This window comes from Myotis daubentonii, chromosome X (genome assembly GCF_963259705.1).
Source record: "Myotis daubentonii chromosome X, mMyoDau2.1, whole genome shotgun sequence".
NCBI lineage: Eukaryota > Metazoa > Chordata > Mammalia > Chiroptera > Vespertilionidae > Myotis > Myotis daubentonii.
The window spans coordinates 6,193,676-6,219,902 of NC_081861.1; the positions used below are offsets into that span (position 1 = coordinate 6,193,676).

Below are 26,227 nucleotides of genomic sequence, written 5' to 3' on the forward strand. Positions count from 1 at the left end.
TCCAAAAGGTACTAGATCAGAGAAGAAGGAGTGATCACATTACCTACCCTCCAGACCACCTTGAGAGGAGAGTTCCAAACTCACCTTGTGTTGCAGCCGGAATGCCAGGACAAGCTGAAGGCTTCAGAAGGGACATGCATGGTGGTAGCCGCTTCAGGGCATCCCTCCAGCAGCTTGGCCACATGCCATGAGTGCGGCCTACTGACAGGGGCGTTTCTCCTACAGCAAGAAAGGGACAGGAAGTCAGCTTAGAGAACCAGAGCTGAAATCACTTCCCAAGCAGCTTCCGCCCCACCCCTTTTTTCCCTAAAATGAAATACAACATCTTGCAAGGAGTTGGCATAGGAATATTAATGGCCCTCTTCAGCTCCTAGTACTCAAATCTCTTTCATCCCAAAGGGTGATCCCTGGAGAAACAAAATGTTAGCTTCACACAGCTATTGTGTTCATAGGTGTATCCCAAGCATGTATAGCGATGCCAAACACATAGTAGATGCTCAGTAAATATTTGTGGAATAAATGAGTGTTGCCGACCAATGAACAGTGACTTTACCCTAAGTTGTCTTTGAGGAAAAAAATCAATCTGGCCAATCTTCCCAATTTTCTCTAAGAAAGGAATAAGCCAGTGATTGAGAAGTTAGAACAACACTGGGCTTCAAATTCTCCAACCTTTGCTTATTCATTTGATAAGAATTTGTTGTATGTTTACTGTATACCATCTGTTTATAGCTCTGGTGACACAGACATGAATCAAATATAGTCTTTGCCCTTGAGAGTTATAGATTAGTGAACAAGACAGAGTTATTTAAATAAAGAGTGGTTAAAGGCCTTGAGAGAGTGAAGGATAAGAGGTGAGACACCTGAGAATGTAGAAAAGTGGTGCAAAGGAGCCCCAACTCCTGCCAGGCAAAATAGAATAATGTGGTGAAAGGTGCATGCTGGGCTGACAGGAGATTTCTGCTCAGCAGGTTAGGGGTGAATAAGAGAAACAGGTCTGAGGCCAAGGCTCTGGATGCAACCACAGGGTCTGTCTGGTGCTGGAAGCTGAAGCAATAACTCCTGAACTCATTGACTTAAAAAGGACCAATCCCTGTCCTCTGATATATTTCATATGAATAAATTCCACACTTGGATGTGGATAAGAATAGTACGGAGAAGAGCACACATGGGGCATGGGTAGTGCCAGAAGATAAAGATTGATGAGAGAGAGAATGAGAGAGGGACAAAGGGAGGAGGGAGAGGATAACGAGAGGCAGAGAGGAATGAAGGGAGGGAGGGAGGGAGGGAGGGAGGGAGGGAGGGAGAGAGGGAGGGAGGGAAGGAAGGAAGGAAGGAAGGAAGGAAGGAAGGAAGGAAGGAAGGAAGGAAGGAAGGAAGGAAGGAAGGAAAGAAGGAAGGGCCAGGTAGATGATAGAGTAAGAGGGAAAGATAATACAAAGGAAAACAAATCACGGGAGAAAATCATGAGAATGATTATAGAGAAATACATAGTTGAGAGAACTAGATGATAGAGATGAATGACAGAGGAGGAGAAACAGGTGATAAGTTCGTAGATGACCGAGAGGTAAATGAATGATAGCTTATTTACTTGGTCTATAATTCTCTTCCACAGAACTATACTAGATACTAAGGGTTTAGAGTTGACTAAGGTAAGGGCCCCTGTTTTCAGAAGCTTGTTACACAGTGGGATAATTCAGTGGAAACACAGAAAATCCAAGCAGTGCAAGGCTCTAGAGAGCTAAGGCCTAAAAATATAATTCTGAGGAGAATGGCCTTGCTGGGAAAAGCATGGGTTGAGTGGTAACATGCCAGACACAGACAAGGAGGTGTAAAAGGAAGGGCAGGGGAAGCTGTTTGTCAAAGGTCAGGAACCAGAGTCACACAGGTCAGCAGCAGTGACTAAGATTTATAGGGATGAAAGCCAGGTGAGGCTCCCACATTTAACCACATTGTTCTGTTATGGATTTCAGAGTGCACAGCAGGGAGGCTGAAGGCTCAAGAAAGCCCTGGGCAGGGGTTGGGAGGGAGAGCTAGGAGCATGCTCATACACAAAGCCCTGATGCTAGAAATCTCCCCAGCATCTGTACCCAGTAGTCATTCATTAATAACTATTTATAAGGTATCTCACAGAAATACTATGTACTAGTATGTATTGTGTACCAACTATGTACAGTACCACTAAGCACTGAGGACACAGTGGAGAACAGGGAACCTCTCTCATTTTGGGCTCTTCATCCACATCTAAGATTCCTGAAGTTCTTCCTAGTCCAGGGATTAAAAGATTAGCAGTCAGTCTTAAAACCACCTTCTCCCCAACTGTCAAATTACTTATTGAGTTCTACAGAGTCTTCTTTTTCTCTGGCTTTGAGCCTCTCTGTGTGTGTGTGTCTCTCTCTCTCCATTCTCACTGAGACTATTCCACATAATCACAATTCTCCTACACATAACCTACCATCAACATCTTCTGTTCTAGTCCAGGCCCTTAACAATTTACATTCAAAATATTATGTCAATCTGCCAGCCAGTCTCCCCTTGTTTCACCTCCGGTCACTAGTTTTAGATCATATCATGTCAAACACCAACTGAATTCTAGCACTCTCATATTCAAGAATCTTCAATGGCTACCTATTTCTTACTCTATCTTGCATTAAATATAAACTGGATCAGACTTTCAAAGCTGTCTTTACCCACCCAATCCAATCTCTCATATCTCTGCTCCAGTCACACTCTGCAACCAGTTTTGTGCTTTTGCTGATGGTTTTCCAGTAGAACCTAGCACAAGCTCTGGACTTGAACCACCTTGGTTTGAGTCCTACTTTCAACACTCATTAGCTCTGTTGCTTTAGCTATGTGACTTCACTTCTCAGAGCTCTAGTTGCCATGGCAGTAAAATGGGGATAATAGTATCTAATTAACGGGGTTTGTAAAGATCAAATGAGACAATGCATGCCAACTGCTTAGAACAGGGTCTGGTAAGCCCCCAACCAATTTTAGTTATTACTATGACTGTTCCCTTTGCCTAGAATGCCCCCTCCCATTTTGTTAATCTAAATTCCAACTGTTCTTGAAGGTACTGCTCAAGTGCCATTTCCTTCAAGGAGCTTGCCCTTAGTAATTTAGTACTCACAATTTAGTCCCTAATAATAATAATCTGTTTTATACTGTTCATCATTATTTCATATATGTTAGTCTCATCCTACCAACTATACTGAGTCCATAGGCAATGAGGCAAAAATAAGTGAGACAGATCTAGGTTAATATCTTCTTTAAAAATTTATCTTTATTGTTGAATGTATTATAGATGTGCCCTTTTTTTCTAGGTTCATATCTTAACTCGACCACTTTGGATGTGTGATTTTATGCAAGTCACATAACCCATTTGAGCTTCAGAGCTCTTTTCTTATCTAAGAAAGGGAACAATAATCCTTACCTGGCTAGATTATTGTAGGGATTAGATAATATTCTCAAAGCATCTGGAACAGACTTTGATGCATAGCAAGTTGTCAATAAATATGTACTATAATAAAGGTTATCAGCTCAGACTTGTCTTAATGATTCAATAGTACTCCCACCCAGATTTGTCCATCCACTGTCAAAGTTCTGCTGTACCACTCCCTTGCTTCATTTGGAAAATAAAAGGCCCCTACTCTCTTTAGGGCTTTTCTAGCAATGGGAAAAAAATCCCAACGTATACATAAACAAGGCAGTGGGAGCTTTGGGATCACTTGGGGGAAAATATAAGCTGGGGAAAGAAAATCCTAACAGAGGATCTGTAGCCACAGCTGGAATCTCCTAGCCATAGTTTGGGAAAGGAGAGGAAACTATATAGAGAGTCGAATACTTGGTCTATAATTATTCCTGAAGAGTCTATACGGTCTACATTTACATTCCCATCCTAGCTGTCACTTTGGGCAAATCACTTCTCTGAGTTGTAGACTCTTTATCTGTAAAATGGGGAAGATAACCATCCCTTACTCAAGAGTTGTAGTGTGGATGAAGTCCCATATGTGAAATCACTCAGCGTAGTACCTGAAATACTATGAAATTTAAAAAGTAACAACAGGGACGATTTATTGAATACTTAACACATTGTAGACCAGTAGTTTTATTGCTAGCTTTACCCAGTGGCCAGATAAGTTTTTATTGCGCCAGTACAAAAAAACGTTTTACATAAATGTTAAAGGCACGCTTTAAAATTAAATACCCATTGCTTTTTGAAGTTATTTATTACATGTTCTTACAAGCTAACACCTTTTTAAATTATGATACTTTGTAAAACACTGTGTGATATGAAGCGAGAATTCTCGTGATCCGTCTGCCATGTTTAAGATATGCACTTTGCATGCATTAGCTGATTCAATCCTCACTCCAACCTTATCTATAAGAGCTATTATTATCCCCTCTTACAGATTAGAAAACAAAAACCCAGAGAGCTGAATTGCTTTTGCTAAGAGCACACAGCTAGTCACCAGCAGTTGTTAATGAGGCTCAGCTACTTCAGCCCTTTCTAGGATACCACACAACTACTCTTCCTCAAAGAGCAATCTGTCTCAAAAAGCTTGTATACCTGAGGCATCTCCTAGCCAATCCCTCAAGAAGCAATCAAGCCCAGCAGGCCTAGTGGTTGAGCGTCGACCTATGAACCAGGAAGTCAAGGTTTGATTCCCGGTCAGTTGGGGCACATGCCTGGGTTGCAGGCTCTATTCCCAGTGTGGGGCGTGCAGAAGGCAGCTGATCAGTGATTCTCATCATTGATGTTTCTATCTCTCTCACTCTTCCTTCCTCTCCGGAATCAATAAAAATATATATTTAAAACAAGAAGCAGATAGAAAGGGAAACCAGTAGTCCTAGAGTTTAAACCATACCTTCTTTAGGCAGTGGGGAAGTGGGATGAGGAGAAATAAGCAGAGAGGTAAGAAAATGGCAACCACTAGCCAGGTAGCTCTAGGCCTAGTTATGGAGGCAACTAACCCTTTCTTCTAAGGATGGCTCAGGACTAACATCAAACACACGCCCCCTCATTTATTACCCCAAAACTCCTTATTTAGAAGCAAAAAGTAAGGGATACTGAAGAAAGAAAGCAGAAGTAGGGGGAGAGACAGCAGCCATTGTAGCCATGGCTACTAGTTGTACCTACCAGGATAGTTGCCCAGGGTGGGGAGATGGCTTAGGAGAGAGCTGGGTATCCAATCAGCTCAGATGCTCATCAACAATCCTTCCAGCCAGCCCCTAGGACTTCTTTTAGCAAGCTGGATCCTCCCTTAGCTGAGAGCCATCTGCCTTTCAGTTAAGACCTCCTGAGTGTGATCCAAGGGGCCCAGGCACAGCCAGGTCCAGATTCCAAGAACAGAAAAGAGTGGTACTGAAGGCAAGGTATGACCAGTAGCCTGGTTGGCCCTAGATGTAGCCACAGCCTTAGTGAATGAAAGCCAGTGTCAAGAACTCAATAGGAGTGAAGACCCTGCTCAAGAAACCAGCCAGCACCCTGGTGGCAAGGGGAAGGATGAAGGGCAGTTCCAGTAGCATAAACAGCCCCCCTGTTCCTGATTCCAGCCTCCTCTGTGCCCTGGCCCGCCCCCTTCCACAGCTTAGAGGCCAATAAGGAAGCTGGGCCCCCAGCCACTGCTAGAACTCAGGAAAGGAGCAAGGAAATGATGTTTGGGAAAGATAAAGCGGTGTCTAAAAAGAATTTTTAAAAATACACGTAACTGAGAGAGAAAAATACCCCAGACACATACACTTAAAAGAATTCCTGTACTTCCTGGACTGAGTTGACCCCACCCAGCCATCTCTGCAGGTCCTCTGGGCCCCCAAAAAGCAAATCCCAGATCATCCAGGCCTAGTAGCTTCTAGGACAAGAAGAGCAAGTAGCATTACAGCTGATTTTACACAACTGGGGGTATGTGACCTAGAGATTTTCCCAAGGTGAAGGTCCTACTGAGATATAAAGACTCATAAGCCATTCTGAGTCATATTTACAAGGTCTGTGCTTCCTATGGGCACCTGAGCTGACCCAAAGAAAACTCTATTTCACACCAGAGACTCCACCTCCAGAAGAGTGGCACTCAGGGTTAGCATCCCTAGCTTTGCCATGAATTTGCTCTGACCTTTGGCAACTCACTCCCCCTCTCTGAGCTTCTATTTCCTCTCTGCAAAATAAAACATTGGACTCCATCATCACCAACAACCCTTCTAGCTGTAGCATGACATGATGTAATAGTCCTAGGCCCAAGGCTGGAGCTTCAAATGATGTCCTCACTGACTTGTGCAATAGCCAGAACCCAGAATAGCCCCACATGAGTTTGTTGCACACTCTAAGTCCAACCTCAGGCATCAGAATTTAGTTTCTCTTGGGGATTTCCCTTCATAATCCTCCTGATTCCCACTCCAGTTTCCTTTGACCTCTGGTCCCAATTCCAGCAAATTCTGGCTCCTGAAGGGGCTTACGTGAGCTCCACAGGACAAGAAATATGCTAGGGCCTTTCCTCTCTGGGGAAATCATTCCTGGAGGTTAGAGGCCACTTCCCCTCTCTTCCCTCTGTACCTCCTAGGGAAGTCTGGGTTGATGTTTATTCCACAAAAGGCAGATATCATTCAAGTAAGTCTATAGATACTCCTTCAGTAGTTATAAGTACTATATAGGTAAAGTTTGGAGATTTTTGTGGGCATATGGATCTGGTGTGGCCTTAACTAGTTTGACCTTGAGCATGTTGCAGAACCTCAATTTACTCATCTGTAGACATTTAGTAAACAGCATATTTTATTACTATTATTGTCTACTCAAAGTAATAATAGGCAAGATACCATTAGTAGCATGAAGAATAACTTCTTTAATCCTAATGAAGATGAAAGAAAAAGAATTAGTTCAGAGAAGATACAAAAGCCAAACCTAGTACTCTAGAATAGAGCTTTTCAAACTTTAGTGGGCATACTTATCACCTGGGCATCTTGTTAAAATGCAGATTCTAATTCAATAGGTCTAGAGTAGGCTCCAGATTCTGAACTTCTAACAAGCTCTACAGTATGCTAATGCTGCAGGTATGATAATCACACTTTAACAACACACTAAGGAATACAATACCATTAGCAGTACACTAGGGAATAAACCCTGCCCTGAAAAGACAAAGATCAGGATAAACAGTCTCTTCTAATGTCATTACTCAGTCCTGGGTGTCCAGTCTTCCCTAATCTTCTGGTCGCCAAGTACCTTCCCTCTTCCACTCAGTAACCCAGCCTATAAAAGTGCTTTTGATCCCCACTTCTTAACAAAATAAAGAGCAATGAGTTTTATAGCAGTCTGACCCTGTCAATAGCCAGGGGAGGCTGAAGAAATTAGGACTAGTGGCACAAGCATGTTCATAGGACTAGCTGGGGTAGGGAGGTGGGGTGGGAGAATTATTTGGGTAGTCACCAGAAGAGGTGATAGGATAGGCAGGAGGGCACGAACAGCATATACTTGAGAAATTCTTCGACAAGGAAAGATAAGAGAAAAATGTGAGCAGTTTGGCCAGTATGGGATTTGGGAAAGAAGCTAGAAGACGGGGTGGGAATAAAAGGGGCACCCTCTCACTTAGCAGAGCTGAGATCCAGATAACATGACTAGGTATAGCCTCCTAGGTAGGTAAAGATGACTGCTTATTTTCTAAGAACTCAGAGGATAAGAAGTGGGCATGGGTGCACTGGGGGTAGGCACATGCAGGCTTAGAAGTAGCAGATAAGCCAAAAGCTAGCTCCCAGAAGAGTCCTTATAAAGACTGTTGGGAGAGGTAAGAGGAGAGATGAGAACCAATTCTGGAAGGAGTCAATCTCTAACTGTGTTAGTAGGCTGTCAACTCAATATATTCAGATATCACTAACTATTTCTGAGCCTGGCTCCCAGCAGACCCCTCAGGAGAGACCTAGGAGGACAGGTAAGGAGCAAGCAGAAAGAGACTCATGACTCTGCTGTACTCTAGGGCAAGAGGAACAATATGGCCCCTGTTGCTTGAGGTTGTGCTTAGTCAGGATGTCTGGCCTATAACCTACTGCAGGGTCTTTCCTTTTTTGAAAGTGTTTAGAGCCCTGGCTTGTGTGGCTCAGTTGGTTGGAGCATAATCCCTACACTGAAAGGTGGCAGGTTCGATCCCTGGTTAAGGCACATTTGGGAGGCAACTGATTGATGTTTTTCTCTAACATCGATGTTTCTCTCTCTCTCTCTCTCTCTCTCTCTCTCTCTCTCTCTCTCTCTCTCTCTCTCTCTCTCTCATCAATAAAAAATAATATGTTCAGACAAGGGAAGCACAAAAGAATGTCCTTGATTAGCTGTTTACTTTTTGTGGCTCTTTCAGTCTCCCCACAAACAGCACATTCCACCTGCCCCACTTGAAGGGATCCAAGCTGGTTCTGGCCAGCTCAGCAGGAAGGGAAGCGTGCACACCGTCCGGTGAACAGAACAATGCATGGCTTGTTTATCTGACAGAAGAGGGGAAACCTGCTTGATCACCATGGAGGGATACAGAGTTATAAAGGCCCACTCACTCCTCACTGTTAGCTAAGGGAACTTGAAGCCTGGTGATCTAGAGATCCTTACTACAGACCCAACCAAGGGGAAATATATATGTATATGTATACAAATGTACATGTGTCTTTGTGCATGTATGTTTATGTATTTGTATATATGTGTATGTATATGTATGTGTATCTCTGCATATGTGTAACCATGTGTATGTATATATAATTTTAAAGAGAACTTTTAGGACAATGGCTTTCTTTTCAGTCTGGAAAAGTTATAATCTGGGTCATCTCAGATATGAGTACTTTATGTAGCTGGGGCTTTTGTTACCCAGCTCTGCCTTCCCACCTTTCCCACCTCTCCACACAATCCTTTGAATAGCCAGGTCAAGATCTTTCATATAAATCTGCTGGATCCCCTTCTCTACCTTCCACCTCAGGATTCATACCTAACCAAAAGAAAGCCAGGATAGTGAATAGGAAATGAAGGGAATGTTGGGGTGGAAATAAAGACTCCACCAAATGCTGTGGTGTGTGTCAGGGTGTGCCTTTTGGCTTTGTAAATAGAGAGTGATAACTTCATCTGGTTAGTGCTTTTGCATTTAACCTTCTATTTTCATTTCTCCATTTCATTTTCACATTGGAATCTTTAAAACATGGGAGCACATCTTTTTCTAAAGAAGGTTGGAAGGAGGCAACCATATGAATGATGTGGGAGAGTTTTTCAAATATTAGGGGCTAGAAAATGTTTAGGAGTTTAGGAAAACGATACATGGAATTCCCTTTCAGAATGGGCTGGGGAGTATATTCTAGGTTTTCTATGCATAGTCTGATAAAACATACCCATCATAGACTATTTCTTATCAGTTATCCCAAAAGCAAGGAGGGGAATTTTGCACATTTTGCAGCTTCTAGGAGTAAGGGGAACAATCAAGAACTGAATAACTGAAGATAGTTTTTGTCTCTTTCCTGTATATACAAAAGCTAAGAGGGCTGACAGAGACTTCAGAGGAGCACACAGGGAAAATGACAGCAGGTTCATAGAGAACCATCCATAGAGTCAGATTTTGCTGTGATGCTCAATTTCCTACACCAATATCAAGAGCGATAAAGAAGATGGAGGATGTTTGCCCTCCAGCTCTGGTTTCTAGAAGACATATTTGTAGCATTCCTTGGGAAGAAGATTATGGGAATTGTAGATTTCATTTCTTCTCCCTTTAAGCCAAATATCACTAATCTCAAACTCATTATTGGAGATACCACTTTTCAGTGGAGAGATAGAATCCACAAAGGTTTTGTGGTCAAGTCTCAAAGCCCTTGGAATTACTTCTGGCCATCTGCACTACTAAAGACACGAAGCTGTAGGACAATAACTAACAATAGCCAGGACCCAGATAGAACCAAAACTACCTACTCATTCTGCCTTGAACAAACATGACAATGAAGAAGGGCCAACGTTCAGCAGAGCTAGAGCACAGCGAGCAAGGTGGACAGTAGTAGGAGGTGAGATTGGGGAAGTGCCAAGGCCAGATCATGGAATTTTTCAAAGTCAAGGAAAGAAGTTTACATTTTATTCTCAGTATAGTTAACTACTAGAGGTTGTTAAGCAGGGGACTACCATGATCTAAGTTTCATGAAGATCTCACTTGGTTGATGAATTTAGGTAGGAGAAGAGCAGAATCTGGGGTTCCAGTTTTAAAAAGCTCTTATAGATAAGAGATAATGGTGGTTTGTTCAAGGGAAGAAGCAGTAGGCATAAAGAAAAGAAATTTGATTAGGTATCTTGAAGAGGTAAAGCTGACAGTATTTTTTGATGGGTTGTATGTGGAGAATGAGGGAAAAGAATAAACCATGATATTTGGGTCATCTGGCATTTGTTTCTTCTTAGCACACAATTAATTCCTGAAACTGAGTCATTAGTAGTTCTAAAAAAAAATGTTGGCAGTTTTCACCATTCTTTTATTCTAGCATTTATAAAGCTTCTTTCTACATTTAAGGTGCTTGTAGTGTTACTATGAAACACACCAAAACCAAGAAAATATAATCAAGGTGCTCAAGGTATTTACAGTGTGATAGGGGTAAATAAAAATACCTATGTAACCATTAAACAGAACAGAATGTCATGTCATAAAGGAAATGCTAACAAAAGGAGAGTTAAATAAAAGAAAGCAAAGCTGGTTGAATCAAAGAAGACTTTATAGAGACTCCAAGCTAATTTTTGAAGACTCAGTACAATTTCAACTATAGAAAACTGGAGGAGAGGTTATGCCAGGTTTTGTTTAAACATGAGTGGGGAAAGCAGGAATATGCTGTAGGAAGGACACACAGTTTCTATAAGACACATAGGAAGTAAAATTAGAGTGATACAAGAACATGGTGGCCCTTAAGTGTCAGGTTAAAGCATTTATGTTACATAATCCAAAAGGCAAGAGAAAGCCTTTGGAGGTTCCAGGCTAGAATCTCTAGTATAATGTTGACTAGAAATGATGAGAGCAGACATCCTTGTCTTGTTCTTGAGCTTAAGGGAAAGTATTAAGTCTTTTACCATTAAGTATGATTTTGGCTGTAGGTTTTTCATGAATGCCCCTTATCAAGTTGTAGCCAACTCTTCTTAATTAAAAAAGGGTACATTTACTCAATGGAATACTATGCAGCTATAAAAAAAGAAGGATCTCTTACCCTTTAAGACAGCATGGAGGGGCCTGTAGAGTATTATGTTAAGTGAAATAAGCCAGAGAAAGACAAGTATCATATGATCTCACTTATATAAGGAATCTAATGAACAAAATAATCTGACAAACAAAATAGATCCAGAGACATGGAAGCATACAACACATTATGGAATCTCAGAGGGAAGTGGGGGAGGGAAGAGATCAACAAAAAACTTATATGCATATATGTATAATCCATGGACACAGACATTAGCAGGGTGAAGGTCTGGGGAGGGGAGAGGAGTGGAGAGGAGGGGGTCAATGGGGAAAAAGGGGGACAGCTGTAATATTTTCAACAACATATTTTTTAAATTTAAAAAAACATGAAAAAAGAATAAAATATTCAAAGAAGCAAAAATAGGAAGAGGAATGATGAACAGACCAAGAAATTATCTTAGAGTTAGGATGAGGGGTCAAAACAAGGTACCAGAAACAGATGACAGGATAGTTTAGAAGCTGGAGATGAGAATATCAAGCTGAAAATGAAATGAAAAACTATTATTTATTTTTCCCTAAGAGTGCTCTTTATCAAACTGTTGGGCAGCATGAGAAAATGAAATGGCATGCTATTATGATCTGACATCCTCTCTCAACTTGTAGACATGTCCTGAAAAAGTGTATCCCAGTAGCACTGCAACACAGTTAAATAAACCAGAGTGAACTAAATTAATGTTCCTAAGCTTTACACCAAATGTCCATTAATCTGTTTCACAGTAAGGATTAAATGCATTAAATGCATGAAAATGTGATATTTAAAGCTGAAATTATAATAAATACTCAGTGAAACATAATCTCCAAATGAAAAAACAGCAGGTGGTTCATGATCACCAGGAAAAAGAGGCAACTCAAAGTAACATCAAATATAAAGCAGAAATGTTAAATATAAAACCAGATCTTATCCCCAAGGGGGCGGGGGGAGCATCTTCTTTTCCAAAACAACCAAATGAAGGATCAGTAAAGAAGAAATGTCCAAGTATAACATCTCACAAAACACTCCATAACTGACATCTTTATTAAAAAGGTAATCTATTAAATATCAGAAAAGGTGAAAAAAGAAGGGAATAATGTGATAGAAAACATGCAAGACAGAATCAACAGGGTTGGACTACTAATTAAATATAAAGGAAAAAGAAGAGTTAAGATGACTGAAACACCTATGAGAATGGTGTTATCACTAATTTAGAAAGGGAAGTGGAAAGCAGGAGCTGGCTTCAGGATACATGTTTGATTTTAGACACAAGTTTGTTTATTGTGCTGTCAAATTATGTAGATAGGCATGCCCAGCAAAAGCCTTGAGTCTGGGATGCAGTGCTGGAAAGAGGTTAGGACAGGTTATGGCCATGTAGTCATTATCCACAGAGAGGAGGCAAGCAGGCAAGGCTATTGTAGTAGATGTGATTACCCACAGTACTGTATGCAAAGGAAAGATGTTGGGTGGCAGATCTCTACTGTACAGCTACAGTTCAGGTGGAAGAGGAAGAAGACGTAATAAAGAGGCAAAACAATAAAAGAGGTGAGGATGGGTACAGATACACATTTGCTGGACAGAAATCTGTCATGTTATCAAGAGACATAAAAAATGTTCTTGCTTCAGCCAATATATACTAATATTGAATGATTCAGAGAAGATTGGCATGGCCCCCACACAAGGATGACATACAAATTTGTGAAGCACTCCACATTTTTTTTCCTGGAATTAGATAGCAGTAATGGTGGCACAACCTTGTGACCATACTAAAACCCACTGAATTATGTATTTGAAAGTATTTAAATTATGTTATATGAATTATATCTGTTTTTAAAAGGTTCCTACCCTCTGATCCAGTTTTTCCACTCTTAGGAACCTATCCTAAGAGAGCAATTAGAGATACACACATTGATTTATGTACATGAAGTGTCATCCACTGCAGGGTTACTTACAATGGTAAAATTAAGAACAGCCTAACCATCCAACATTTAGGAAGAATTAGGTGAAGAACTATACATCTACATGAGACAATAATAGTCTGCTATTAAAAACCATGCTTTTTTAAAATTGTTTTATTGCTTAAAGTATTACAAAGGGTATTACATATGTGTCCTTTTTTTTCCCATAAAAACCATGCTTTTGAAGACTACTTAATGATCTCAGAAAAGGCTCATGATATAATCATAAGTGAAAGAAAAAGTATATACAAACCTGTACATAGTACCAGCCCAATTTAAAAAATGTATATACATATATTTATATACAAGCATATACATATTCAAAGTCTAGGATGGAATGTACTCTTACCAGTAGGTATTTATCTGTCTGTAGCAGAATTAAAGGTCATTTAAATTATTTTACACTTATTTAAATTTTTGAAATTTTTTATACTACACATGTATTACTTTTAAAAAGTATATATTTTTATTGATTTCAGAGAAGAAGGGAGAGGGAGAGAAACATCAGTAGTGAGAGAGAATCATTGATCGGCTGCCTCCTGCACGCCCCCTACTGGGAATCAAGCCCACAACCCGGGCATGTGCTCTGGCTGGGAATCGAACCATGGTTCATAGGTTGACACTCAACCACTGAGCCACACTGGTCGGGCCTTATGTATTACTCATGGAATACATGGAATGAGAAAAGGTTTCCAAAGAAAAGAACACCATTCTATATACACATATCATGTATCCTGGCAACTGTTTGTTAGAATTATCTGACATATTCCTCAGGAATCTGCAATTATACTTGTACTTCCACTTAACTATTTTAAACATGTGGATGTTGCCCTTAAGGAAATCAGCTTATAGCCCACCAACTTAGCAAAATGCTTTCCCCGACAAATGCTTTCCTACTTAGCAGTGGCTTCCTCTGTTTATTCTACTAATTTTTTAAAAACTCAATCTGACACTTTTTACCTCAATATTAGCACTGGGAGCTGTTCTTTGCTGTGTGAGCTGCCAGGGCTGGAAAAACAAGGAGCAAGTTTAGGGGACACAGGCAGAGGAAAAAGGAGGTCAAATCAAAGTCAGCATCAAGGCTGTGCCCATTGAATTGAAAACAAAATAATTTTTGCTGCTCAGGGCCTTTTTGGCTTTAGTTTCTTTCCGGGTGCCTGATGGACTTGGTTGGGACAAAGTTGGGTGGAGAGGGTACAAAGCACAGGGAAATCTGGTGGGTGGGGGTAGCAGCAAGTACCAATTGTGAAGCCATCTAACTGCTAATATTTGTATATCATGTTTACACTTCACAAAGAACTTCCACAGACATCATTCCATTTATTCCTTACTACAGCTTTATAAACTATACTTTACAAAAGAAGAAACTCAGGTCAGAGAAGTGAAGTAAATCACACAAGGCTTGAACCAAATTTATCTGCTTCTAAATTTCTGGGAATCAGAAATTCGGGGGGACGGACAGCAATCTGAATTTTAACAAGCCCTCTCCAAGTGATTCTGATGTGCGCTCAAGTTTGAGACCCATCCCTCTAAATGCTGCCATACATCTAAAAGATTTTCAAATTGTTTCTTTAAACTACTGACTGCTGCTTTGACTTATGTAGGGTCTTGTCTTCTAAGGCAGGCTGGGACCCTCCCTCCAACTGCCAGTGGCTTTGTATATAATAGAGAGAAACTGCTCAAATAGAATTTAGGCTCCAGGGGCAGGAACATACTACTTCATAGTGAGGAAGGTCCCAGAAAAAAAGAGGGAAATTCTCAGGTCACAGCTCCCCTTGTTGTGGGAATATATGAGCTGGCAAGCAGCTGCCCTATACCTACCTCCCTTTCAGAGGTTCTTTTCACACATTTTCACACAGTTCCATAATACTCTGCATGAGCTCCTGAGAAATTTACTGCTCTGATATATTTATATTTACAAACCTCTAGTTCATAAAGCTTTCACTTCTTTGGTTTTCAATTCGGTTTTTAAAATGGTTTTGAAACAATTTACAAAAAATGCAGAATTGAAATTAAATTATTCTCCTTCTGGGGAACATGGACTGCTCTTCTCCCATCTTCCCAAACATACATGCGTGTGTGTGTGTGTGCGCACACACACACACACACACACACACACACACTCAATTATACACATTCTTTCCCCTTGGGATGGAGAACAAACTGATCAGCTATTTTTTTGAAACTTGGACTTGACTTAAATTGGATTTTAAATTTTATCAAGGTGATGTTTGTAAAGTTGAAACAAAACCTATACATGGATATAGATTTAACTTGAAAATGCTAAAGCTGAAAGACAGAATCATGGAATGAAAATTATGAAATATTCAAAATTCTAAGAGTGAAAAAAATTTGCTATATATCCCCTTCTGCACAGGTACTAACACTGACTTCATTCATTTATTTAGTCATTGAATGATTGATTCATTTGTTAGTCATTGAAAGCCAAGCAAGCACTGTTCAAGGTGCTGGGGCAAAGCAATGAACAAAACAGACAAGACCTCAGTTCTCATAGATCTCAGTTCAATAAACATATGTCAGATAGTAATAAATGCTATGAAGACAGGGAAAGCAGGGCAAAGGATAGACTGACTGACAAGAGGAGCATGGAGCCAATGGTATTTTAGAGAATGAGGTCAGGAAAGGCCTCTGCTAGGAGGTGATATTTGAGCAGCAACCTACGTGAACACAGGAAAGGAGCCAGGTGAATATTTGAAGGAAAAATATACTAGGCTGATGCATCAGCAAGGGTAATGGTCTAAAACAGAATTATCTGGCTATGGTGTAAGAACAGCATGAAAGTCAATGTGGCCAGAGTGAAATAAGCAAGACTAAGAAGAGTAGGAAATAAAGTTGGAGAAGAAACCAGGAGCTAGGTGAGTGGGTTATAAGAACTCTGGATTTAATTTTAAGAGTGATGGGAATAGACCCTGTGTCTAGTAGGTGCCAAGGAGTTTAATATGTCTGCACTATGATTATTGCCCTCAAGAAACTTACAATCTATCCATTTGGGTAAATAGACCAAATTTACAGGAGATTTGTTGTTTCACGTATACTTGTTCCCAATCTTAATAAGCCACTTTTAGTAGAAAAGAGTCCCAAAGGAGAAAAAGGTTTGCCTCCTATGCCAATTTGAGAAGGTTCTCCCACCTCACAATTTAGGCATTTTTATCTCAAAACCAGTGTTTTCTATATGTTACAAATATTAAAATATTTTTTAAAATATTTTTATTGATTTCAGAGAGGGAAGGAGAGGGGGAGAGAAATAGAAACATCAATGATGAGAGAGAGTCATTGATCAGCTGCCTTCTGCATGCCCCACACTGGGGATCAAATCCACGACCCAGGCATGTGCCTTGATTGGGAATCGAACCATGACCTCTTGGTTCAGAGGTTGACGCTCATCCTCTGAGCCATGCCAGCTGGGCCAAATAATAAAATATGTAATACTCCATAACAACCCTATGAGGCAAGTGTCATCCCCATTTTGAAGAGGAGAAAATCAGAGGCTTGGAAAGGTTGAGTAACTTGCCCATGATCACAGAACTAAAAAGTCATAGAGATGGTATTAGAACCTAGGCAGCCTGTGTTCTTAACCATTATTCTAACTGGCCTTGCCTAAAGATAGAGTAGAAGGATGGGGGCGGGGGGGATGATGAATCTAAAATTGAAAATAAAAGGGAAAATCTCCCAGATGTTCTAGGTAAGCAAGAAGAGTGCTGGGGGCCCATGGTAGGCCTCGGGGGGAAAGCCTGATCTAGCCATGGGGGAGAGCTAGAGAAGCAGGCTGAAGGATACTGCATCCACATTGGGGTCCATAAGGAGTGTGAATGCCTAGCATTCAGGCAGGAGTGCTTTGATAATGGAGACATTTCCTATGGTACACTGAGAGAGCACGGTAAAGAATGCATAATTTCTTAGAGCTTGCAGCCAGAGAAATCTACATAAAGGAGATCATGCTTAAAATCTGGTCTTTAAGGAAGGATAGGAATTTATCCAGATGAAAAGTATTTCTGTAGAAGGAATAGCATGTTAAAATTATGGAAATGTGAGGAAAAATTTATATCCTGAGGGTAAAATATATGAAGAGGGGTGGTGGGAAGTAAGGCTAGAGCGGCAGGCTGGGCTAGAATGTAAAAGATCTAGGTTGTTAATGAGTTTGGACTTTTCTCACAGGCACTGGAGAGCCAGTGATAAGATTTTAAGCAACACTGGCAGAACCAGATTTGCATTTTGTAAAGATGTATACTAGTATGTTAGAATTTTGTAGGGAGAAAAGAAGCAAGTGGACCAATTAGGAAATAAATGTTATAATCCAAGTTCTATAATTCAGGGATAGAGTTAAGGGGGCAGATTTGAGAATTATCTTGTCTAGGAGATAGAACCAACAAATCTTGGTGCCTGATTAGACAGATGTGAGGGGTAAAGAAGAGGAAATCCAGGATGCCTGCCAGATTTCTCATTTCAATGAATGATTCTGTCTGTCACCAATGCCAGCAGAAGAGTAGAGGGGAATTATTCCAATTTTGGACAAGTTGATTTTTAAGTATTTCTTATTTTTTAAGCAATACTTGCAGAAGGCAAACAATTCATATAGTACAAAGGCATGTATAATGAGAAAGACTCCAGGTGGAAACACAGTAAACAGTTTCTTGTTTTTGTTTACTCCTGAGCAGCAGTATAGCATAGTGTTAAGAGAATAAGCCCTGGAAACCAGACTGTCTGAATCTAAATCCTCCATTGCTAGTTGTGTGGCTTTAAACTAGTTATTTAACATCTCTGCCTCACATTAACTATAAAATGGGCATTATAATAATACTGTTCAGAACCTTGCTGTTTGTGCTTAACAATACATCTAGAAGATAAGTTCCTATCTGCATGTACTTTTCCACAGATTTTTAATAACTACACAGTATTGCACTGTCTGGATTTTTCATAGTTTATTTACCCTTTGCCCAATTAAGGAACACTGGGGTTGTTTCTAATTTTTGCTAATACAAATATTGCTGCAATGAATACTTTTGTACATCTTTACATACATGCATGGTTATATCTGTTAGATAAATTCCTACAAACGGAATTTTGGTTCAAAGAGTATGCAAATGTTTAGTTGTTGTAAAGTCTCCTGAAATCCAAAGAGGTTATGCTAATTTGTACTTCCACTAACAATATATTAGAGCAGTGCTTTTCAAACTTTCATGTGCAAACAAATGACCTGGAGATCTCATTAAAATGCAGATTCTGATTCAATGGGCCTGGGATGGGGCTGCATTTCTAATAAGCTCTTGGTTGATACAGATACTGCTGGTCCTAGGATCACATTTTGAGTAGCAAGATATATAGAAAGGTAAAAGTATGTGTTTCTCAACATGCTTGCCGAAAAATAGATATATTAAATGCTCTTTTTTTTGCCATTCTGATAAGTGAAGGTTGTAATTTAAGGTGAGAGTTGTTGCTTAAATTAATTTATATTTCTTTAATTATTTGTGTTCTTGAGCATCTTTTCATTTATTTTTTATAAGCCAACTTTTTCTCCAGACTGCCTGCTTAGTTCCTTTTTTCCTCCTTCAAATGGTTTGTTGGTATATTCTTTAGAAATTTTCAATCTCACAATCTCTTTATATATTAAGAGAACCTTTTTCAACATGTAAGGTCCCTTTCTCCATTAATACTCTTCTTTTTTCAGCTCTTTCCTGAATCAGCTTATACATTTATATTTCCATATGTGTTTTAGAATCAGTTTGGGCATGTTGCATTATGATTTGTTTGGGAAACTACTTGATGGAGAAGTGTAATATGCAGTTGAAAATGGTAATCTGAAATTTAGGAGTGTGGTCTTCTCTGGATATCGATATCTGGCAGTAATTAGTGATACCCAAAGTCTCAGAGAAATGTTTAAATGAGAAAGAAGGTCTAAGACAGAACTCTAGATAGTGGTTGTCAAAGTTCAGTCCTCAGTCTAGTAGCACCAGCATTACCTGACAATTTATTGGTCAGAAACTCTCCAGAGGATTTAATGCACACTGAAGTTTGAGGACTACTGTTTTAGGATATATAAGTGGTTAAGAGACAAATTAAGGAAGAAGAGCTAAAAATAATTAGTAGGAATAAAACCCTGAAAAAAATTGTTTGATAATTAATCAAAGGGAAGAAATTTCCAGAAAGAAGAGCTCATCCAACTACTATTTCCAAAGGGTTTTATACATATCACCTCATTTACTCATATAAATCTGTAAAGTAGATATCATTATTCCCATCTTATAGATGAGGAAGTTATGATTAAGTAACTTACAAAAGGTCAGCCAGTGGATATGTGATTTGACACTAGTTCCGTTATATAACAAGGACTATCTATGTTCTTTCCACTGTATTACACTACTGAAAACTACTATTGAAAAATGCCCACTGGAAAAAGATAAGGAAAGTTGCTCCTTGATATTTTTTTGCAGTCTGGAGGACATAATTCATTTTGGAACTATATAGAAAACAGTCGTGGTACAGGCAGAAGCCAGGTTGTAGTAAGGAGATGGGAGATACGAAAACAGAGACAATGAATGTTAAGAATACTTTTTAAGAGCCTAAGAAGCCTGGCTGTGAAAGTAAAAAGACTGGTAGTTGGGGAGTGGGAAAAGATGGCGTCTGGTAGGACAGAGGTGAGGGATAGGAAGTGAGTGAGTGAGGGGATGAAAGGAGAGAGTGTGGATGTGTGTGGTGTGTGTGTGTGAGTGAGTGAGGGACAGTTAAATCAGGCAGGAGCAGCAGGGGCTGGCAGACCAGGCTCTCTTGGACAGGGAGAGACTACCACCTCTGCGGGCACTCCCTGGACTGCGGGACTCGGGCACAGAGCCCACGCCATCTTGAAGGGGAGAGCGGCCTCTTCTAGGAACTCATCAACCCCACCACCCAGATAGGTCTTGGACACTGCCCACAACCCAGCAGCCACTCCAGCCAAAATCCTGCTGCCCCACCCACAGACCCACGGACCCTGGGACCTCCACCTCCAAAGGTGCACTGCTCCCACAGCAGTAAGTGCAACTTCCCCCCTCCCCAGTGGCAGAACTCTGGATGCCACATTCGCGCATTTCCAACATTTGCACGTTTCCAGCATGCAGACTTCAGGGCACACCACTCCATAGGCAGCTCTTGGATGCCGCTGTGAACCCCTGCTGGGTGTGATTTTGAACAGACAGGGGCACACTGCCCCGCAGTAGAAATTCTGAATTTCCGCATCCTGAATAACTACCTACAGACAACCCAGCTGTGCATCTTTAGCACCAGGGACCCTCAGAGTGCATCAGAGCTCTGCGCTGGCAAACTCACCACCACAGTCGCACATTTCCAATGAGCAAGCACCTAGACCCCATCTATCCACAAGGCGCTCATGGGAGCCACAGCGAACTCCCACTAGGTGCAATCTTGGACAAACATGGATGCACTTCCCCCGGCAGTAGAAATTCTGAATTCACTCACCCTGGATACCTGCCCACAGAAACCTCAATTACATGATTTCAGTATCAGGGCCCTTCAGAGTGCTTCAGTATGCCACACTGGCAAACGCACCACTGGTGCCTCTGTAAACCTCCACTGGGAGCGCGCGCCTATCCACCACAGGTGCAGCAGCAAAAACTGAGTCTGCCCAACCCACAGCTACAGAACTCTGGACACTAGAGTTGCACGCTCTTCCAGTGCCACTGTGAGTCCCCGCTGGGCACACGAGACTTCAACCAAGGGCATAAGACAGCAAAAATTGGTACACCCCCCTCCACGGCTGCTGCTGACATCTAGACACCACAGATGCACCTTTCCGGCTCATAGGCCTACATCAAGAGAACCCAAATAGCTCAAGTAGGGAGCTATGCTAGATTACCAAGCCCAGGAGACCTGAGAGATCACAACAGTAGCACCATCCCCAAAAGAATATGGGTAGCAAAACAATCAGATCTACAGTTAAAACATTACAGCAAAACATGGGAAGACAAAAAAGCAATCCCCAAAGGAAAGAAAAAAAAAAAGAATCACCAGAAAGAGTTAAATGAAACTGAGGCTAGAAACATATCAGAGAAAGAATTCAGAGTAATGGTTATAAGGATGCTCAAACGGCTGGATGACAAATACACACAACTCAATGACAAATACGACTCAATGAAAATTATAAGGAGCTGAATGAGAATGTCACCAACATGAAAAGGAATCAAGAGATGAAGAATGACATAGTTGCAATAAAGAACACAATGGAAGGTTTAAACAGTAGACTACAAGAGGCTGAGGACTGCATCAGCGAATTAGAAGACAAGGTAGGAAAAAAACACAAACACAGCAACAATTGGAAAGAAGATTTAAAAAGCAGGAGGAGAGCCTAAGGGAGCTTTGGAACAACACAAAACAAAACAATATTTGCATAATAGGGGTACCAGAAGGAGAGGAAGAGAAGCAAGGAATAGAAAACCTGTTTGAAGAAATAATGACAGAAAACTTCCCTGATATTGGCAAGAAAAAAACTATGCAAGTCCAAGAAGCACAGAATCCCAAACAAGATGAACCCCAAAAGACTGACACCAAGACACATCATAATTAAATTGGCAAACGCCAACAACAAACTAATAATCTTAAAGGCTGCCAGAGAAAGACAGAAAGTTACCTACAAGGGAGCTCCTATTAGAATATCAACTGACTTCTCAACAGAAACACACCAGGCAAGAAGGGAATGGAATGAAATATACAAAGTGATGCAAAGCAAGGGACTGAATCCAAGAATACTATATCCAGCAAGGCTATCATTCAAAATTAAAGGTGGAATCAGGAGCTTCACAGACAAAAAAGGGCTAAGAGAGTTTATTACTACCAAGCCAGCAATGCAAGAAATGCTAAAGGGACTGCTTTAAAAAGGAGAAACAGAAAGGCAAGAAGAAACACAAACATTAAGAATAAAAATGACAACAAACAAACATCCTATCTATATCTAATAAAGAGAGAATATGCAAATTGACCATCACACATCACAAAGATGGTGGCACCTAGTCCCCTCAGCCCTGCTGGAGTCCCCCAGTCCTTTCACCCTCGCTGGGGGGCAGCAGGTGCACAGTGCAGCCGGACCTGCCCTCAGCCCCCCAGCCACCCAGAGCCGGCCCAAGGCACAGGCAAGTCTTGGATGGCAGCTGCCCAGTCGACACCCGAGGTGCAGGCAGGCCTCAGATGTCAGCTGCCCAGCAGCCGCCCAGGGTGGGCCTGAGGCACAGGCAAGCCTCGGATGGCCGGGCTGAGGAACCCCCCCCACCAATGCATGAATTTTCATGCACTGGGCCTCTAGTCAATAATAACATTAAACATAAGTGGATTAAATGCACCAACCAAAAGAAATAGGGTAGCTGAATGGATAAAAAAATATGACACATATATTTGCTGTCTGTAAGAGACCCACCTCAGGACAAAGGATTCACACAGACTGAGAGTGAAGGGATAGAAAAAATTTTTTCAGGCAAATGGAAATGAGAAAAAAGCTCGGGTTGTGATACTTATATCTGACAAAATAGACCACAAAGTAAAGGCCATAACAAGAGGTAAGGAAGGCCACTACATAATACTAAAGGAATCGATTCAACAAGAAGATATAACTCTGGTAAACATATATGCACCCAATATAGGAACACCCAAATACATAAAACAACTTCTGGAAGATATCAAGGGAGAGATTTATAGCAATACAATCATAGTAGGGGACTTTACTACCCCACTGACACCACTGGATAAATCCTCTAAACAAAAAATCAGCAAAAAACCAGCAATCCTAAATGACTCACTAGATCAGATGTACTTAATTGACATCTTCAGAATATTTCACCCCAAAGCTACAGAATATACATTCTTCTCCAGGGCACATGGGACATTTTCAAAGATAGACTACATATTAGGACACAGGAAAAGTCTCTTTAAATTCAAGAGGATAGAAATCATAACAAGCATCTTCTCAGATCACAATGGCATAAAACTAGAAATCAACTACAACAAAAACAATGAAAAAAATCAAACACTTGGAGGATAAACAGCATGCTATTAAACAATGATTAGGTTACCAACGAGATCAAAGAAGAAATAAAAAGCATCCTGGAAACAAATGACAAAGAAAACACAACAATCCAAAATCTATGGGACACAATGAAAGCAGTCCTGAGAGGGAAGTTCATAGCTCTACAGGTCTACCTCAAAAAAAAAAAAAAAAAAACACAAGAAAAACTGGTAATAAATTATCTAACCTTACAACTTAAAGAATTAGAGAGCAACAAGAAAAGCCCACAGTATCCAGTAGGAAGGAAATAATAAAGATCAGAGCAGAAATAAACGACATAGAGACAAAAAAAACAATACAAAAGATCAATGAAACCACAAGCTGGTACTTTCAAAGGCTAAACAAAATTGATGAACATCTCGCCAGGCTCACCAAGAAACAAAGAGAGAGGACCCAAATGAACAAAATCAGAAATGAAAGAGGTGAAGTAACAACTGACCCTACTGATATACAAAGGATTGTAAAAAAAAAAAAAAAAAAAAAAAAAAAAAAAAAAAAAAAGAAGAAGAAGAAATACTACAAACAACCCTACTCCAAAAAACTGGACAACCTCAACGAAATAAACACATTCCTAGAAAAATAAAAGCTTCCAAAACTCAATCAGGAAGAATAAAAAAAACTGAATAGGCAGATAACTACTGATGAAATTGAAACAGTAATCAAAAAGCTTCCAGCAAACAAAAGCCATGGACCAGATGGCTTCACAGGGAAGTTTTACCAAACATTCAAAGAAGAACTAAAACCAATCCTTCTCAGACCATTCCAAAAAATTCAAGAGGTAGGCACACTTCCAAGCTCTTTCTATGAAGCCAGCATTACCCTAATCCCAAAACCAGATAAAGACACCACAACAAAAGAGAATTACAGGCCAATATCCCTGATGAACATAGATGCTAAAATCCTCAACAAAATTCTAGCAAACCGGATCCAGCATTACATTAGAAAAATTATACACAATGACCAAGTGGGATTTATTCCAGGGATGCAAGGCTGGTACAATATCTGCAAATCAATAAACGTGATACATCACATAAACAAACTGAGAGACAAAAATCACATAACCATATTGATTGATGCAGAAAAGGCATTTGACAAAGTCCAGCACCCCTTTCTGATAAAAATGCTCAGAAAAGTGGGAATAGAAGGATCATACCTCAACATAATAAAAGCCTTATATGACAAACCTACAGCAAACATACTTAATGGACAAAAACTAAAACCATTTCCCTTAAGAACAGGAACAAGACAGGGATGCCTGCTTTCACCACTCCTGTTCAACATAGTACTAGAAGTACTTGCCATAGCGATCAGACAAGAAAAAGAAATAAAAGGCATCCAAATTGGAAAAGAAGAAGTAAAATTGTCATTATTCACAGATGACATAACATTGTACATAGAAAACCCTAAAGACTCCATCAAGAGAACTTAGAACAGAATCAACAAGACAGAACTCATGAGACAGAATTCAGAAGACAGCAAGACACAGAACTTAGAGTGGAGAACCAAGATGGCGGCATAGGTTAACGCCGGAGTTTGCTGCTTTGAACAACTACTTCAAAAGTGAAACTAAAAGACGGAACGGACATCACCCAGAACCACAGGAATGCTGGCTGAGTGGAAGTCCTACAACTAGGAGGAAAGAGAAACGCACACGGACACTCAGAGGAGGCGCAGTGCTGAAGTCAAATTCTGAGGTGCGGAGTGCGCGGAGCGGGCTGGCGGCGGAGGGCGCGGTTGTTGTTTTCAATCGGGAGGGAGTCGCAGACTCTGAGCTCCAGATACAGGCGAGTCTTTAGGGACCCAGACTCAAACGGGAGAAGCGGGACTGTCTGGCTTCCGTCAGAGCGAGTGCAGCTTTCTCTCCGAGCTTTGCAGCGGGTGCTGGGACTCAGAGAGGCAGAGCCCCTGGGGACAGGACTGAGAGCCGCCATAACTGCTCTCTCAGGCCCACCCTGTTGATCCTGTGCGACCCGCCCCGCCCAAGCCCAGCTCAGAACCATTTGCCGGATAGCCTCAGGCAAAGGCTAGATTAGCACCTCCCTAGGGGACAGAAGTTCTCCTCACTGCTGACACGACTGATTCTCATAGCCACTTGGCCTGGAGGTCAAACCCTCCCTGGGATTAGCTACAACAATCAAGATTTATCTATAAGACTGTGAACAAAGACCACTAGGGGGTGCACCAAGGAAGCATAACAAAATGCGAAGACAAAGAAACAGGACAAAATTGTCAATGGAAGAAATAGAGTTCAGAACCACACTTTTAAGGTCTCTCAAGAACTGTTTAGAAGCTGCCGATAAACTTAATGAGATCTACACGAAAACTAATAAGACCCTCGATCTTATATTGGGGAACCAACTAGAAATTAAGCACACACGGACTGAAATAACGAATATTATACAGACTCCCGACAGCAGACCAGAGGAGCGCAAGAATCAAGTCAATGATTTGAAATGCGAGGAAGCAAAAAACATCGAACTGGAAAAGCAAAATGAAAAAAGAATCCAAAAATGCGAGGATAGTGTAAGGAGCCTCTGGGACAGCTTCAAGCGTACCAACATCAGAATTATAGGGGTGCCAGAAGATGAGAGAGAGCAAGATATTGAAAACCTATTTGAAGAAATAATGACAGAAAACTTCCCCCACCTGGTGAAAGAAATGGACTTACAGGTCCAAGAAGCGCGGAGAACCCCAAACAAAAGGAATCCAAAGAGGACCACACCAAGACACATCATAATTAAAATGCCAAGAGCAAAAGACAAAGAGAAAATCTTAAAAACAGCAAGAGAAAGAAACTCAGTTACCTACAAGGGAATACCCATACGACTGTCAGCTGATTTCTCAACAGAAACTTTGCAGGCCAGAAGGGAGTGGCAAGAAATATTCAAAGTGATGAATAGCAAGAACCTACAACCAAGATTACTTTATCCAGCAAAGCTATCATTCAGAATTGAAGGTCAGATAAAGAGCTTCACAGATAAGGAAAAGCTAAAGGAGTTCATCACCACCAAACCAGGATTATATGAAATGCTGAAAG

The 26,227-nt window shown here is 40.8% G+C and overlaps 1 protein-coding gene and 1 non-coding gene across 5 annotated transcripts in view; one reads left to right on the forward strand and one right to left on the reverse strand.

The window, feature by feature from the left end:
- The window catches only part of SHROOM4 (shroom family member 4), a 216,787-nt gene that overhangs the window by 47,951 nt on the left and 142,609 nt on the right, over positions 1-26,227 (reverse strand). For 3 of the 4 annotated variants that reach the window (XM_059680262.1, XM_059680259.1, XM_059680260.1), the window contains one exon: positions 85-219. In XM_059680262.1, coding sequence (XP_059536245.1) covers positions 85-219 — 135 coding nt within the window. Of the gene's footprint in view, positions 1-84; positions 220-5,137; positions 5,483-26,227 lie in introns of those variants that run through there. The other variant, XM_059680261.1, reaches the window with a different exon arrangement.
- LOC132225356 (U6 spliceosomal RNA) lies at positions 12,786-12,887 on the forward strand. Its single transcript, XR_009450877.1, has one exon. It is a non-coding gene; the product is annotated as a U6 spliceosomal RNA (small nuclear RNA).